The sequence below is a fragment of the Pristiophorus japonicus genome, chromosome 14, assembly GCF_044704955.1.
Source record: "Pristiophorus japonicus isolate sPriJap1 chromosome 14, sPriJap1.hap1, whole genome shotgun sequence".
In the NCBI taxonomy this organism is placed as follows: Eukaryota; Metazoa; Chordata; class Chondrichthyes; family Pristiophoridae; genus Pristiophorus; species Pristiophorus japonicus.
Genome location: NC_091990.1, coordinates 17,952,280 through 17,966,471, shown reverse-complemented (window position 1 = coordinate 17,966,471; position 14,192 = coordinate 17,952,280). Strand labels below are relative to the sequence as shown.

General features: G+C 41.0%; 1 protein-coding gene across 4 annotated transcripts in view; it reads left to right on the top strand.

Annotated features, from left to right (window-relative positions):
• LOC139279764 (cAMP-dependent protein kinase inhibitor alpha-like) overlaps positions 1 to 8,502 on the top strand; it is a 128,105-nt gene extending 119,603 nt beyond the window's left edge. For all 4 annotated transcript variants that reach the window (XM_070898965.1, XM_070898968.1, XM_070898967.1 and 1 more), the window contains exons 3-4: positions 97 to 265; positions 2,806 to 8,502. In XM_070898965.1, the coding sequence (XP_070755066.1) occupies positions 121 to 265; positions 2,806 to 2,888 (228 nt within the window). In that variant the 5' untranslated portion in view covers positions 97 to 120 and the 3' untranslated portion in view covers positions 2,889 to 8,502. The remainder of the gene's footprint in view (positions 1 to 96; positions 266 to 2,805) is intronic.
• The last annotated feature ends 5,690 nt before the right edge of the window (positions 8,503 to 14,192 follow it).

Below are 14,192 nucleotides of genomic sequence, written 5' to 3'. Positions count from 1 at the left end.
TTATTTTTGCCTCTGTGAAGTGCCTTGGGCTACTTGATGTTGAAGGCTCTAAATAAGTTGTTGAAGTACTCACGTTTCTTTGTCATGAACTTACAGGTGGTGTAAGGACATTGTGCTGCAATGACTGAGGTGGAGCCTGTGCTGGACTTTGCGACGTCTGGACGGACCGGTCGAAGAAATGCTTTACCTGACATCCTGGGCTCACCTGCTGGGGTCAGTCCATCAGAACTTCCAATGAAACTGGCAGAACTATCCATAAATGCAGGTATGATCTGTTCTGTGTCCAGTCATCATGTGTGCCTTTTGAGAGGAATTCACGTAGCTATGGACACAATTGCTGTTGCATGCACTCAAGCTTTTATTTGAATGACTAATTTTTTTTTTGTTATAATAAAAAGCAATATTAATTCAAATGAAAATTGTCTGGTTCAAATTGAGTAATTTCATCTCAAAAACAGAACAGTTTTACAGGCCACTGCACTCAGGAACAAGGAGCAGCAAAATAAGTTTGCTTCGTGCATGAATTGTTTTTCTTTACTCCTTTCTATGACATTAAATTCCTATTTAAAAATAAGCTGTTCTTGTAAGCATCTTTTCTTTAGCTGCAGTGCACCCAGTGATTGAAGATGGTATTACTACTTTAATTTTATTCTAAAATGTTTTTCCCCCATCTCTCCTGATGGCATTGACTCTGGTAGTGTACAGTTTCATGGACAGTCAGTGCCCTCTGGTACTTGGCCAACTGGCTATTCTTCATGTATAAGCCAAGAGGGGTATCATGCCGGAGTCCGTTTCTATCCTCCAACATGTTTCAGCAGGAGTCATTGCACAGCTATCTGGATTGGGTACCTTGCCTCATTTTCCCCCTCCTTCACCAATTGCAAGTTCTAAACTGGTTGCCCAGCGGAGATCCGCTAACCTAACAGACAGCTTCTGGTCTTTGTGACATTGTACAGGTACAACGTCCGAAATCCGGAATCCTCGACTGAATCCGTGGCAGATTTCAGATTTTGCCGGATTTCGGACCTCGCCGCTTGCCACTCCATGCTGCTCGCCAATTCTCATCACCCCCCTTGCGGCACTGCACTTTTTATCAGTTTCCTCATGCCTCGCTGCCCGATGTTGCCATCTTGGCTGCCTCAAAAATGTCTGGTTTTCAAACAATAATTCCGGATGACTCCATCTGGGATGTGCAAAATGTCCAGTTTTCGGACAATTCTGTTTTTTGGAGTTCCGGTTTCGGGACGTTGCACCTATACAGAAAGTTTCCTTTTATCTGTTACTTTTACTTTTATTGTAACACATGCAAAAAGATTCAAAGGTTATCCACACCTAACCAACGTTTCACAATATCCCTCAATCCCTAATTGTTTCTTGAACCCATTCTGTTAGTTTCAGTGGTCTTTCCTGGTAAGCCTATTCCACAATTTTATGCTACTCGAGTTAAAATGTTCTACCTGACTTCCCTTCTGCTCCAAACTTTCTAATTTCTAACATCTGTATTTGAACTTCATAGTGAATCATCATTCCCACCATGAAGAAGCGTTTATAAATAACTCTATAGCATATTGAAGCGTATACAATTGTACAATCCAAGTCAATAATCCAGATAAATAGTTATTGACTTTAGAATTAAGGCTTAATGCCTGGAATTTCTTTACAAGTGCCTTTTCACTGACTAGAATATCCCTTACTCTCGTATTTTTCTTGTTTGAATAATGTCGAGTTTTACAGTTCACCTGGAGGTCTGTTCTATAAGTCTGTACCATCGGGAATTGATGTGCCAGCTCAAGTAGAATCACATTACTCTAGTTGGCCTTTTTATAGTCTATATTTCTTGGTAATCTTTTAGCTTGTGTTACAAGGCCGCTTCCCTGATGGCTCAGTTGGTGAAGTCAAAGATTATTGGGTCCAACAAGCATGACTTGAGCCATACTCCTGGGTTGAGGAATAAAAAGACAGCCAGGGTTCCTGTTCCTGGTCACTATCCAGTGATTTTTGCTGAAAGGGCTAACATGTGCATGTTGGGTGAAAGATGTAAACTACAGTTAACTAGCCTGCCAACACACTCTGCCTAGGTTCACAACTCTTTTGGGAGGAAACTAAACATTAAATCGTGCCCCCGGATCTGGGGGACACACCAAACATTTTCAAGGTGCCTAGGTTCACATATCCAAGAATGATTAGACAGGTGAGATACTGATCAGCACCTGGTGCCTGTGGAACTGAACTACAGCAAGTCAGTGCCTCAAGAAAAGAATGGCGAAAATTGAAGTGGAAATATCTCTTTAAAAACATTTAAGGCATTATAAAAGCTACAGACTGAGAAATGAGATGCTAGAAATGTAGCAAGTGCTATAGTTACTCCGATTGTATTTGGAAATGCATGAATATTTCATGTCCATAATATTTAGGTAATTACCTGATTGTGTGTGTGTCTGACCCTTGCTGATCCAGATAGATTATAGAGGGCTTTTTATTGGGTAAGTCATTATGAAGATTTGATTTGATGGGATGAGAGTGGTTTAGTAATTTCTTCGCAAATAACATAGTACATGTTAAGAAGGTGAAACAAACGTGGAGATAAAGTAATGGCAGCTTCTACGCTGACTTTTTAAAAAAAAAAGCAACTTATAGGAAGCTATAAAATGGTGTTATCCACAGGCTACATGTATGTTGTCACTGAGTCTGTTCTGTAAAGGATTAAAAGTAAAGGAGCTCATTCTGAAGATCTAAATTTCAGTTTAGTAGACACTTAAAGTACTATTTTTAATTTTCCTTATTGTTCTTCTATTTTGAATAAAGAAGGAGCAGAAGGAACTCAGACACCATCAACAGAAGTACCCCCTGAATCAACAGAGAGCCCTGAGCTGAAAGATGCATCATAACATGGCGAGGAAGGACCTTTACACTACAGACTGTGTGTCAATAAAGCTTTAAATCAAGTGACCTGAAAATCATCAGGATTCCTTGATGCTGTGTGTCAAGTTCACCTCTGGGCCTGGCAGGTCAAAAGGGAAGGCAAGGTGTGGAGAAAATTTACAGAACTGAACAATATAAAATAAATAAATCAACATTATGGCTTGGAGAGGAAGCCTGGAGGACTATTGAGATGAAAATGAAATCGAGAAGTTAATCTTCAAGCCTAACATTTAATGAACTATCACATGGATTAAGCCCTAGAGGATGATGCGAAAGATAGTTTCACAGTTTAATTGCCAGCTATCAGTCACTGTGACTGCTCTGGTGCAAGTTTTTTTTTCTCAATGTAAATCTTTAGTCAGTCAAAGCAGCAAAGATACACACATGATAACAGAAGCAATGCTATATGTATATCAGCCTGTTTTAAATTTACTAAATCCAATGTAAGGACTTTTTCTGACTAAGCCACTGAAAATATTATTTTAAAAGACTAATGTCAAAGTTTTGCCTTCATTCTTAAAATGGTCCCTTTTTGTATGCTTATTTGAGGTGTTCAATTATCAAGCAACAACTTCATTCTGGCAAAATTGTGCTAATTGTATGAAATTCTTCTATCTGCTATTTCAAAACAGGCACTAATCTGTTTGAGATCACTGCTTGATTTTACTCCATGTGTTTGTATTATTTTGTTACTTGTTAGCTAAATACTGCAGTTTATACAGCCCACCCCTCCACTGCTTGTTGTTTAGGTAATATGGCATTACACCACCATAACCTTAATCAGCTCTACTTCCCTCGATCAACAATTTAAAAATAGCTTTCAACCCAGTATTTCAGGAGATGTAATAGTTCTTAGAGCTACCAACATCATGGAAATGTTAGCAGGTGAAATTTATGATCAAAAGAAGTGAGACAGATCATTAAACCCACAAACACATGAGCTATGTTTATTTTTAGGAGTGAAATACATCAAACTATGCTCAATTTCTAAACCAAAATGAATGAATGAATATTGTTTCAAATGAATGAGAGTTAAGTTTTTTCTAATACTATTCCAACAGTAAGACTGCTATTGGCAGTGGAAGCTTTAATTAAACTCCAACTTTTCTTCATATCCCAGCCTTTCACAGCTCCCAATCTGGCTAAGAATACTTTGAAGCTGTGGGTATTCACATTGACACTTCAGTGATCTGAAACTTACCAGACTGGGTTAACTTTCTGCAGAGTTTTCAGATCATTTTTCTCTCTTCAAAAGCATGCCGGAACATGATATCCAGTTGCATATATCAAAAAATTGTGACATACACAAACAGTAGGTTTGCAATAATAGAATTTCATGGAAATATCCTAGCTGGATATATCTAAAGATTCTGGATAATTTACAATATAGATTTTGAACAGACACCACCTCTTGTTATATGTCAAATTTTTAAAGGCTCTTGGGTTGAAACTCCCAAGCATAAGGAATTTAATTGTGGGTTGTAGATTTAAGACCCTATGAGAATGGAGATGGCTAAGAAGTTAACAATACTACACACTAAATAAAAAGTAATAACACATACAATGGAGCCAGTGCACTCCTCAGTGTCAACTCCTGTACATTGTAAATTGGGTAGGTTGTGCCCATCACAACAGGGGAGCTGATAGTTTAGGGTAGAACAACCTGTGTTAAGTACTGCCGGTGCTTCTATCATCAGTCCAGTATCTCAAATGCATATGAATGATGAATATATATTGTACAAATTGTATATGAATCTTAAAATTGCATATAACTTCAATATGACACCCGATAGGTGTACTGTGGTATGTTGTATAAGGTGTATCAATGCTGTTGTGAATTTGTCTGCAAGAGTGAGTGAGTGAGTGTGAATGGTTAAATTGTTACAGTATAGGTGTATTGGACTAAATTATACTGAGCTAAGAGGTACATCCATGAGTTAAAATCACATGCTGGAACTTACTTTAATAGATTTATAATTATATTAACTGTAAATCTCAATGTATATTCCAGCTTCACAGACTTGACAGCAGCAGAATCATTGCTAATTGATTACACTCCAGATACAAAAGGTAAAAGGCAATTGTTTCCTGGTTTTACATTCTCCTTAGTGTGGAGTTGTGGATATGGATTAATGCAAACTTGCATTGAGTGTGAAAACAAACTTGTTGGGGCAGGGGGTAACTTTTCTAAGTGATTTGGAATTCTTGGCCAAATCACTAAACTGCCTTTAGATTACCCTTTGCTTACTTATCAAAATTCAGAAGTAGCTTCCTTTTGAAAATTCATGATACTTTGAACAACTTTCTTTCTTGATCTCAAAGGTAATATCCTTGCTAATATGAAGCATTGTCATTACCTGATTCAAGTCAATGATGTGATTAGTGAAAACAACCTGCTCTTGTATAATTAATTTTTATTCAAAATTTAAGAAAACTCTGCATCTGGGATATTGGCTGTTGTACTGCAAAATTGCCCAATGTCATAAAGGTAGATGTCCAACTGAATTTTTAGAATGGGTTGTTCCTGGCTGCTTCTGATCAGGCACTTGTTTGAAAACTTTGTAATATTGCAACACCATTCCTTTAATGAAAATAGTTCAAAAAATAAAAATGTGGCAAATATTTTAGAGGAATAAAAGGAGGGTTAGTATGTGGTGCCACTATACCAGTGAGAAGCTGTGCTCACAGGCATCAGTAGTCGGACAATGGGGGGTTACGAACCCCATCACTATTTCGCATTCTCTGAATGTGACTCCGTGCTGGAAGTACAGGATCACCATTACCCCAGATATCTCATCATTCTCTGTTAGAGGGTAATATCAAATCTTTTTGCTCATTTCTAATAGATGATCTGATAGATAGACATAAGGTAATTAATGCGGGTGGGGGGGAAGAGCAAGTACAAAAATATCAAGGGAATACAGGTTCAAGCTAGTGAAAGGCAAATTCAGGACTGAAGTTTTTCATATACCACTGATCGGCACATGGAATGGAATTCCAGGTAGAGGCTAAAACCCTGCGATCAAATGGATTGTTGTGGGTGGATGGGGTAGGGGGATGGGATTTTGAGATGGATGAAGCAAGGTAGACTGAATGGCCTCCTTATCCTTAATTTTCTTGTGTTATGATTTAACAAAGTACAATAATGCTAATATTGATCTACTTGTAGGTTGCAAAGCTTTTAACTTGTGTTTTTAGCTCCTGTGGGAACTGATGATGGATCCAAAATCAGAGAATGCCCATGCAGCCAATAAGGAAGATGTCTCTTGTGCTGTACTGATTGGAATATATTTTAAAGTATGACTGTGATATAACCAAATCAGCAAAACTTTGCTTCTCGCTCATTCCAATGAATGGAAAGTGATGTGCATTTACATCAGTTTGCAGCCTGTCATTTCTGCCTTGTACATTCTCGGCATCGGAGCAGAAATTCAATGAATATAAATTTGCAGCCAGCAACAGTAACAACTCTGTGATTTCAGAGGGATTGCAATGAGACATTCAGGAAGTTTATTTTACATCACTATTTCCCTGTCCTTTCTGTCAAAGTATCTTCCTAGGCAGTCCCTCGGATTTTTCTGTCAAAGTATCTTCTTAGACAGTCCCTCGGAGTCGAGGATGACTTCCTTCCACACTAAAAATTCGTTCTCAGATGACTGAAGAGTCCAATGTGGGACCTACAGTCTCTGTCAATGGTAGGTGTGCTGCCTGGGTTATCATGTGCTCTTTTCGCTGTCGACACTTGGCTTCAGCTTGCTGTCGGTGAAAAGACTGTATTCAGCTCCTTCCCGGATGCTTTTCCTCAACTTTGAACAGTCTTGGGCCAGGGATTCCCAGGTGGCAGTGGGGATGTTGCACTTTTTCAGGGAGGCTTTGAGGGTGTCCTTGAAACGTTTCCTCTGCCCACCTGGGGCTTGCTTGCTGTGTTGAAGCTCTGAGTTGAGTGCTTGTTTTGGGAGTCCCTTGTCAGGCATGCAGACGATGTGGCCTGCCCAACGGAGCTGGTCGAGCATGGTCAATGCTGCGATGCTGGGAATGTTGGCCTGAGCGAGAACATCAATGTTGGTGTGTCGGTCCTGCCAATGGATTTACAGGATCTTGTGGAGACAGCGTTGGTGGTACTTCTCCAGTGTTTTGAGTGCCTGCTGTACATAGTCCATGTCTCTGAGCCATAAAGGAAGGCGGGTCAAAGTATAGATGGAGTATTAGAGCTACAAATTAGTTCTGGAAATAATTCAACATACTTTGCTAATTCTCAACATTTTTCATAAGGAAATAATCAACCTATGAATGTTGATGTCTGTCAAAGTATCTTACAGGGTAGATTGTTACCTTCTCGGCTTGAGTGGTAATCTGGTGAAGTGGATCACTTGGCCTTTGTAGAATTTTCACTGAAATCAAATAAAAATCAGGTGAGTTCTATTAAGTGTGGATAATGCCCCCTGCCAGATTACCATCAAGTAAAGATGATTAATGGCACTTTCACTAAAAAATACATACATTTGCAGTAATACCAGGTTTTAAAAAATATATAAATATCCTTACCATCCTTCATGTAACTTTCTGTGCCTGAAAATTCCAGCTGTGCCACAGCACAGGTGCTCATGCCATTTACACTGCTCCCCTGAGTATCTTCCATTTGTCACTGGAATGGGAAGGTAGCCGTTCGTCATTGTCATTGCGCTTTGCTAAATGGCAATTGATCTCTGGGGGAAATAGCATTGTGGGTCCTCTTGCTGACTTGGCTGTATACTGGGTGGAACTGGTGGGATTTCCCATGCGGAAAGTCTCCCTCCCTCTTACTATGATGCATGATTGGGAGGGGGGCAGTTGAGAGTGGAGGAAGTGCTCCAAGCCCCTCCGTCGGAATTTTTGAATATGGCCAGAAAGGGGTGGATAACCTGTGGTAATGAGTTCTGCCCTAAATTCCTCCTTTACCCAGCCTGCATAATCTTTGCACCACCCCTGGCAGGAGGGTGTAATTACAGAAGTATACACAGGCAATTTCCACTAAAAAGTGTGGAGCTGGTAATTTACATTGCAAATATGAATGGGGACGGAATTATATCTGCACATCCTCACCCTCTAACCTTGCTTCACCCAAGATTATATTTGGTTTTGACTCCCTGCATGTACAATGGAACGGGAGATCCATGAGTTTCACAGGAACCGGTTGCCTGCTCACTCTTTTTCAGATGTAATCAGGTTCGTCCTTGGAAACCAATGGCAATTAGGGAAGAAATTGGGGGTATTTCTTGCTCTCAAAGCAAAGTCAGACATTGCCTTTTGAACATCATGATCTGCAACACTTTTTTGCTGATGGACTTGATTGAATGTGATTCAGAATTGGTCATCTCCACTGTGCGCCTCTAATACCCAAGCTGTATTTTTATGGTAGACAGTGACCTCTGCTGGTGAAATGATTGTCTAATATTCCTATCAATTGATAGTGCTTGTTCCTATTAGATAAAATATTTTAAAAATCTTGGCAACAATCTGTGTATCCAGCTAATTTCTATGTTTTGTCTTTTTAATTGGCTTTTAATGTCATTTTTTAATTGTATAAATTTTAAAAAATTGTGAATGACTGGTTTTTTTAATAGTGTAGCTTCCAATAATGCTATCCTTTTTATAATTAGGAGAGGTACTTTTAATGGGGAGGAAAAGCAATAAAAATGTGTTGGTACAGTTTGCAAAGTGAATGGGACTTTCTTTTTTAAAATGAATTTTCTACTTTCAAGAAAGTAATTATTAGTTGAGTGAGCTACACGCGTCTTGAGTTTATTTTGGCACTGCAATAACACAGATTTAACATTATCAAGTGCCAATTGGATGATGTTATATAACTGAAGAAGAAATTGCCATTTGCTGTACTCACTTAGGAGGATCAAAAGGACATGAATTTTTGGTTTAACTTTGGCTTAAGGCACAACCCCCAGTCACGTTAATCAGTAAACCAAAGCTTGTGTATTACTTCGAATTCAGATAAAAGGAAGTAAATTATTTAGGCAAGTAGAAAGATCAGCTGATCTTTGACAATCAAGACTGTACTATCTGGCTCTACTCTGGTTCGAGTACCTGAGAAAGCGGATTGTTCTGTAAAATTTTACAAACTTGTGCAATTTTGATGAAAGAATCATTGCGATTCGAGTGAACTATAGCCTTGAGATCTATTACTCTGACCTGTGTTTGACAAATATGGGATTCATGTGATACATTTGAGATTTTCTCTCTTTGCCAATTTCCCAACACTGTCAAGGGATGGGCTATGGGGCCGAACAGAGTAATTCTGCAAGCTGTAATTACTATGAATGATCTGTTGCTATTAAAATTTTGGATTAATTTTGTGCTCAATGTGAAGAAATTTGGTGCTGAGAAATGAAATATCTTTCCTTTTTTGATACCCAGTCACCAGAAGTCCTGCTGTCCAAGGTACAGCCCTCTCTACTCTGCCCAAAACTTTTCTGTGGGCACAACTGCCTGTTGCAGCAGAGTGACTCTCTTCCAGTTTATTTAGAGAGCACACCTTCATCTCGTCACTTTGACTTAGCTGCCATGATAAAAATAGGAGGAACTTTCAACTTCGGTGTGGGGTGTAAAACAAGCACTGTTGAATTGGCCACTGGTTCTATCCCAACTGATTTTCAATGGAAAGGAAAGTCGAGCAGGGTGTATAACATGCGGCCAATCGGATACTTCCTGTTTTATGCCACTGCCAAAGTTGAAAGTTCCGCCCAATCTGTTTTATTTAAATCTTTATAAGCGACCTTATCCTTAAGGAAAAGGTTTGATCCAAGATTTAATTATCAGATTATAATAGTATAATAGAGGTAGACATAAGCTGTGATGGAAATAGGATTGTCAACAACAATAACTTGTATTTATCATCATCATGGGCAGGCCCTCGGAATCGAGGAAGACTTGCTTCCGCTCCGAAAGTGAGTTCTTTGGTGACTGAACAGTCCAATACAAGAGCCATAGACCCTGTCACAGGTGGGAGAGACATTTGTCAGGGGAAGGGGTGGGTGGGACTGATTTACCACATGCTCCTTCCGCTGCCTGCGCCTGACCTCTTCAAGCTCGTGACGGTGAGCTTAGAAGAGCTCAACGCCCTCCCGGATACACTTTCTCCACCTAGGGCGGTCTTCAGCCAGAGACTCCCAGGTGTCAGTGGTGATGTCGCACTTCACCAGGGAGGCTTTGAGGGTGTCCTTGCAACGTTTCCGCTGCCCACCTTTGGCTCGTTTGCCGTGAAGGAGCTCCGCATAGAGCAATTGCTGAGGGAGTCTCGTGTCTGGCATGCAAACTATGGGGCCTGCCCAGTGAAGCTGATCGAGTGTGGTTAGTGCTTCAATGCTGGGGATGTTAGCCTGGACGAGGACACTGATAGTGCGCCTGTCCTCCCAGGGGATCTGAGGGTCTAGCGGAGACATCGTTGGTGATATAGCTCCAGCGACTTGAGATGCCTTCTGATCCATACACGAGGGCGGGTATTACTACAGTCCTGTAGACCATGAGCTTGGTGGTAGATTTGAGGGAGGGCCTGGTCTTCGAACACTTTTTTTCCTCAGGCGGCTGAAGGCTGAACTGGCGCACTGGAGGCGATGTTGAATCTCCGCATCAATGTCTGCCTTTGTTGATAAGATGCTCCCGAGATATGGGAAGTGGTCCATGTCGTGAATCTTGACGGGGGGGCAATACTGTGTGGCGAGGACAGGCTGGTGGAGTACCTTTGTCTTACAGATGTTAAGAGTAAGGCCCATGCTTTCATATGCCTCGGTGAATACATCGACTATATCCTGGAGTTCAGCCTCAGAATGTGCGCAGACACGGGCTTTGTCCGCATACTGCAACTCAACAACTTGTATTTATAACTTAGTGAAACGTCCTAAGGCGCTTCATATGAGTATTATAAGACAAAAAAAAAATTGACACCGAGCCACATAAGAAGAAATTATGGCAGATAACCAAATGCTTGGTCAAAGAGGTAGCTTAAAGGAGGAAAGAAAAGTGGAGCGGTTTGGGGAGGGAGTTCCAGAGCTTGGGGCCTAGACAGCAGAAGGTGGTTGAACGATTATAATCAGGGATGCTCATGAGGGCAGAATTAGAGGAGCACAGATCTCTCCGGGGGGCGGGGGGGTGCGGGTTGTGAGGCTGAAGAAGATTAGAGGTAGGGAGGGGCAAGGTGTTGCTCAACTGGGAGCCAATGTAGGTCAGCGAGCACAGGGGTGAAATAAAAAACATCTGAAGACCTTCAGCGGACCCCCATCAAGGTAAGTCACTGTAAAGAAAACATTTTAAAATTGTTTACTAACCTTTTTTTCAGCTCTTCGTACCTACCGTCGGTCGGGGACAACCCAGCCTCCACGTAGCGGTCCACGCCCGTTTTAGCGCCGACTCTCGCCCGCACCAATCTGGCATCTCGGCGGGCAGTAGTCCACTTACGCCACTTGGCTATCCGCTGACGTCAGCGGGCGGTTCTCCCCTTCCGCCCGCTCCATCACAAATCAAAACTGGGTTGGGCACAACTCGAGGAGGAATGTCGGCTGCAGTAGGCAGTAAGGCCATCAATTTCAGCCCCTTTATTTTCCAGAAATGGCCTCCGTACTGATCTATACACTGCAATTATAACTTGTTCAAACCTTTTGGACTGATGACAGCTGACCATTACGGCAAGGAGAGGGTTCTGATTAGCTAACATCTTGTGTTGTATAATAATCTACAATTATTCTGCTTTGTTGAGCTGGTGTCAGTAAATTTAATATAACCCTACGTTAGTTTTGGACAATGAAAATTGATTGATGCATTACTTTATTATAATGGGCAATGCCAGGAATATTTTAGCAGATGCCGTATACCTGCCTTTTGATTAATTCATGAAAATGAATACCTGACACACGCAAATTCAGCAAAAGATATCATTCATAATTCTTTTTTGATAAAGCCAGGCATTGTTTGTAAACCAGCCTACAGGATGCAAGTTATTTTTGATTAATATGCCTATATTATATCCAGCTTCATATGCTTCCAGTGGACAATAAATTTCAAGGACAAAAATTTCTGTTCATCATCAGAATGAAAAGATTCAATAGTAGTTGTAGTAGACTAAAAATTAGCAGCATCTTTATTGTTCTTTATTGGTAGATAAATAAAAGAATTAAAGCTTTTTTTGAAAGACGATAAACCTCTGTAGTTCAAAATGGATGTATTTTAACCTGCAAGAGAACGCCACCGCAGTTGGGAGGATAAAAGAGCAGCGCAGGCCCCTGGAACATTGTGGTCCACCCCGACCTGCAAGAAGACGTTACCGCAGGGCGAGAGGATAAAGGAGCATACCACTGCAGCTTCCAGTGCGAGCTGCTACAAGTGTGCGACAGCTTCAAAGTGGGCAACTGGATGAGGTCATCAAAACCCATCTCACCATTTGGAGCGTGGGCAGAAATATCAGGGCCCAGGTACAGCGGAGGAGCGGGAATATTTGTGGCGTAGGTGCAGCGAATGTTTGTGGCGGAGGAGCAGTGAGAGATTGTGGCGGAGATGCGGCAAATGTTTGTGGTGGAGGAGTGGCGAGAAATCGTGACGGAGGAGCGGCAAATGAGGGTACGGGGCCCTGAAGAGCCGAAGAGCCAAGGGCCCAGGGGCAGCACGGGCCAGCCCACACTGTGATATGTGTGCGCACTAGGTCTGTGCAGCAGAGTAGGTCTCCAGTCGTCCTGGTTAACCCCTGCCACTGGATAAAGGCCTAGCTCTGTCAAGCCCATGTGGTGGCTGATGTGCAACGGTCATCACACGTTTTAAAAAAAAAAAAAAATCCACGCACAGGCATCTTCCACCCCTTCAATTGGAGTTCAGGACTGGAATATCGGGTCCTTCATTGAAACATCTGTGAACCCATGTGTAAGCAAGTTATCCTTGTTCGAGGGACCGCCTATGATGATAATGGGTGAACGGAACTTGATGCGAGTTACGATGCGGGCTACCGAGTTTTGGATGATAAGTTTATGTAAGGTAGAATGTGGGAAGCCAGCCAGGAGTGTGTTCATCAAACTTGACTCCAGAATCCATCCTGCTTGTTCCCACATGACAAAATCACAAGATAGGTTCAGATGAAGAAGGCCCAGTTCATCATAATTTTCTAGAATACCAAACCAAACCTCTTCCCATTATAGCACTGAGCTGTTTCTTAAATGATTCTCGTATTCTAGCCTCAAACTTTTCTTCGCAAACTGTTCCAGCTGTTAATCGCTCTTGATGCAAAGAAATTCAACGACTGGTATGCTGTAGAGCACAGTCTGTTACAGTTAAGACAACCCAGAAAACTGACAGTTCAATATTGGCAACAGACTTGGAAAACATCTCATTTGTTTGTATTAAAGGTATATATATTTCACAAGGTTCTATTCCCCAAATATTGCCTCAAGCAAATTAATATAGTTACTCTGTTGACCCACAGACTCGAATCTTAAAACTTTGAAGATGGTAAGTTGATGTGCAATGGTATTTTATGTACAGCTGGTAATTTGGTTGCATGTTAATGCTTACAATTTGCAATCATTCTAAAATTCATGTGAGAAACCTATGGCAGGACCGTTGATTTTCCAGTCATACAATGTAAAATATTACTGGAAAGGTGATGTGCAGTTGGACCCAAGAGATATGCACATTTTATTTTTAGTATTTTGAAATTCTGATGTATTGTAATGGAAGGGAATATTGACTGCTACCTATTCATCTGTTGGGTATTTAACACCAGACTGGGACAAGTGGGGGGGGAAACTACAATAAAGATCATGAACAGAATTTTGGAGTTTATGGTTAGATTATTATAATCTTTCTACTCTACTGTGTTATGGTAGAATCATAGAATGATATAGCACAGAAGGAGGCTATTTGGCCCATCGTGTCTGTGCTAGCTCTTTGAAAGTGCTATCCAATTAGTCCCATTGCCCTTCGCTTTTCCCCATAGTTCTGCAAATGTTTCCTCTTCAAGTATTTATCCAATTCCTTTTTGAAAGTTATTATTGAATCTGCTTCCACCACCCTTTCAGAAAGTGCATTCCAGATCATCATAAACCTTGGGCAACATTTATTCTGGTACAATTTATTACTCATTTTTGCAGTCTGCTTTATTTTCAGATGACCTTTCCAAGCATACATTTTCCTGCGGCAACTGTGTTTGAACAGACTTTTGGCCAGTGGGAAGTTAGGTTCTTTGATCAGTAAGTCCACAGGTGGTGGAATTGCTGCCAATTTTCACTTTACAGTAAATA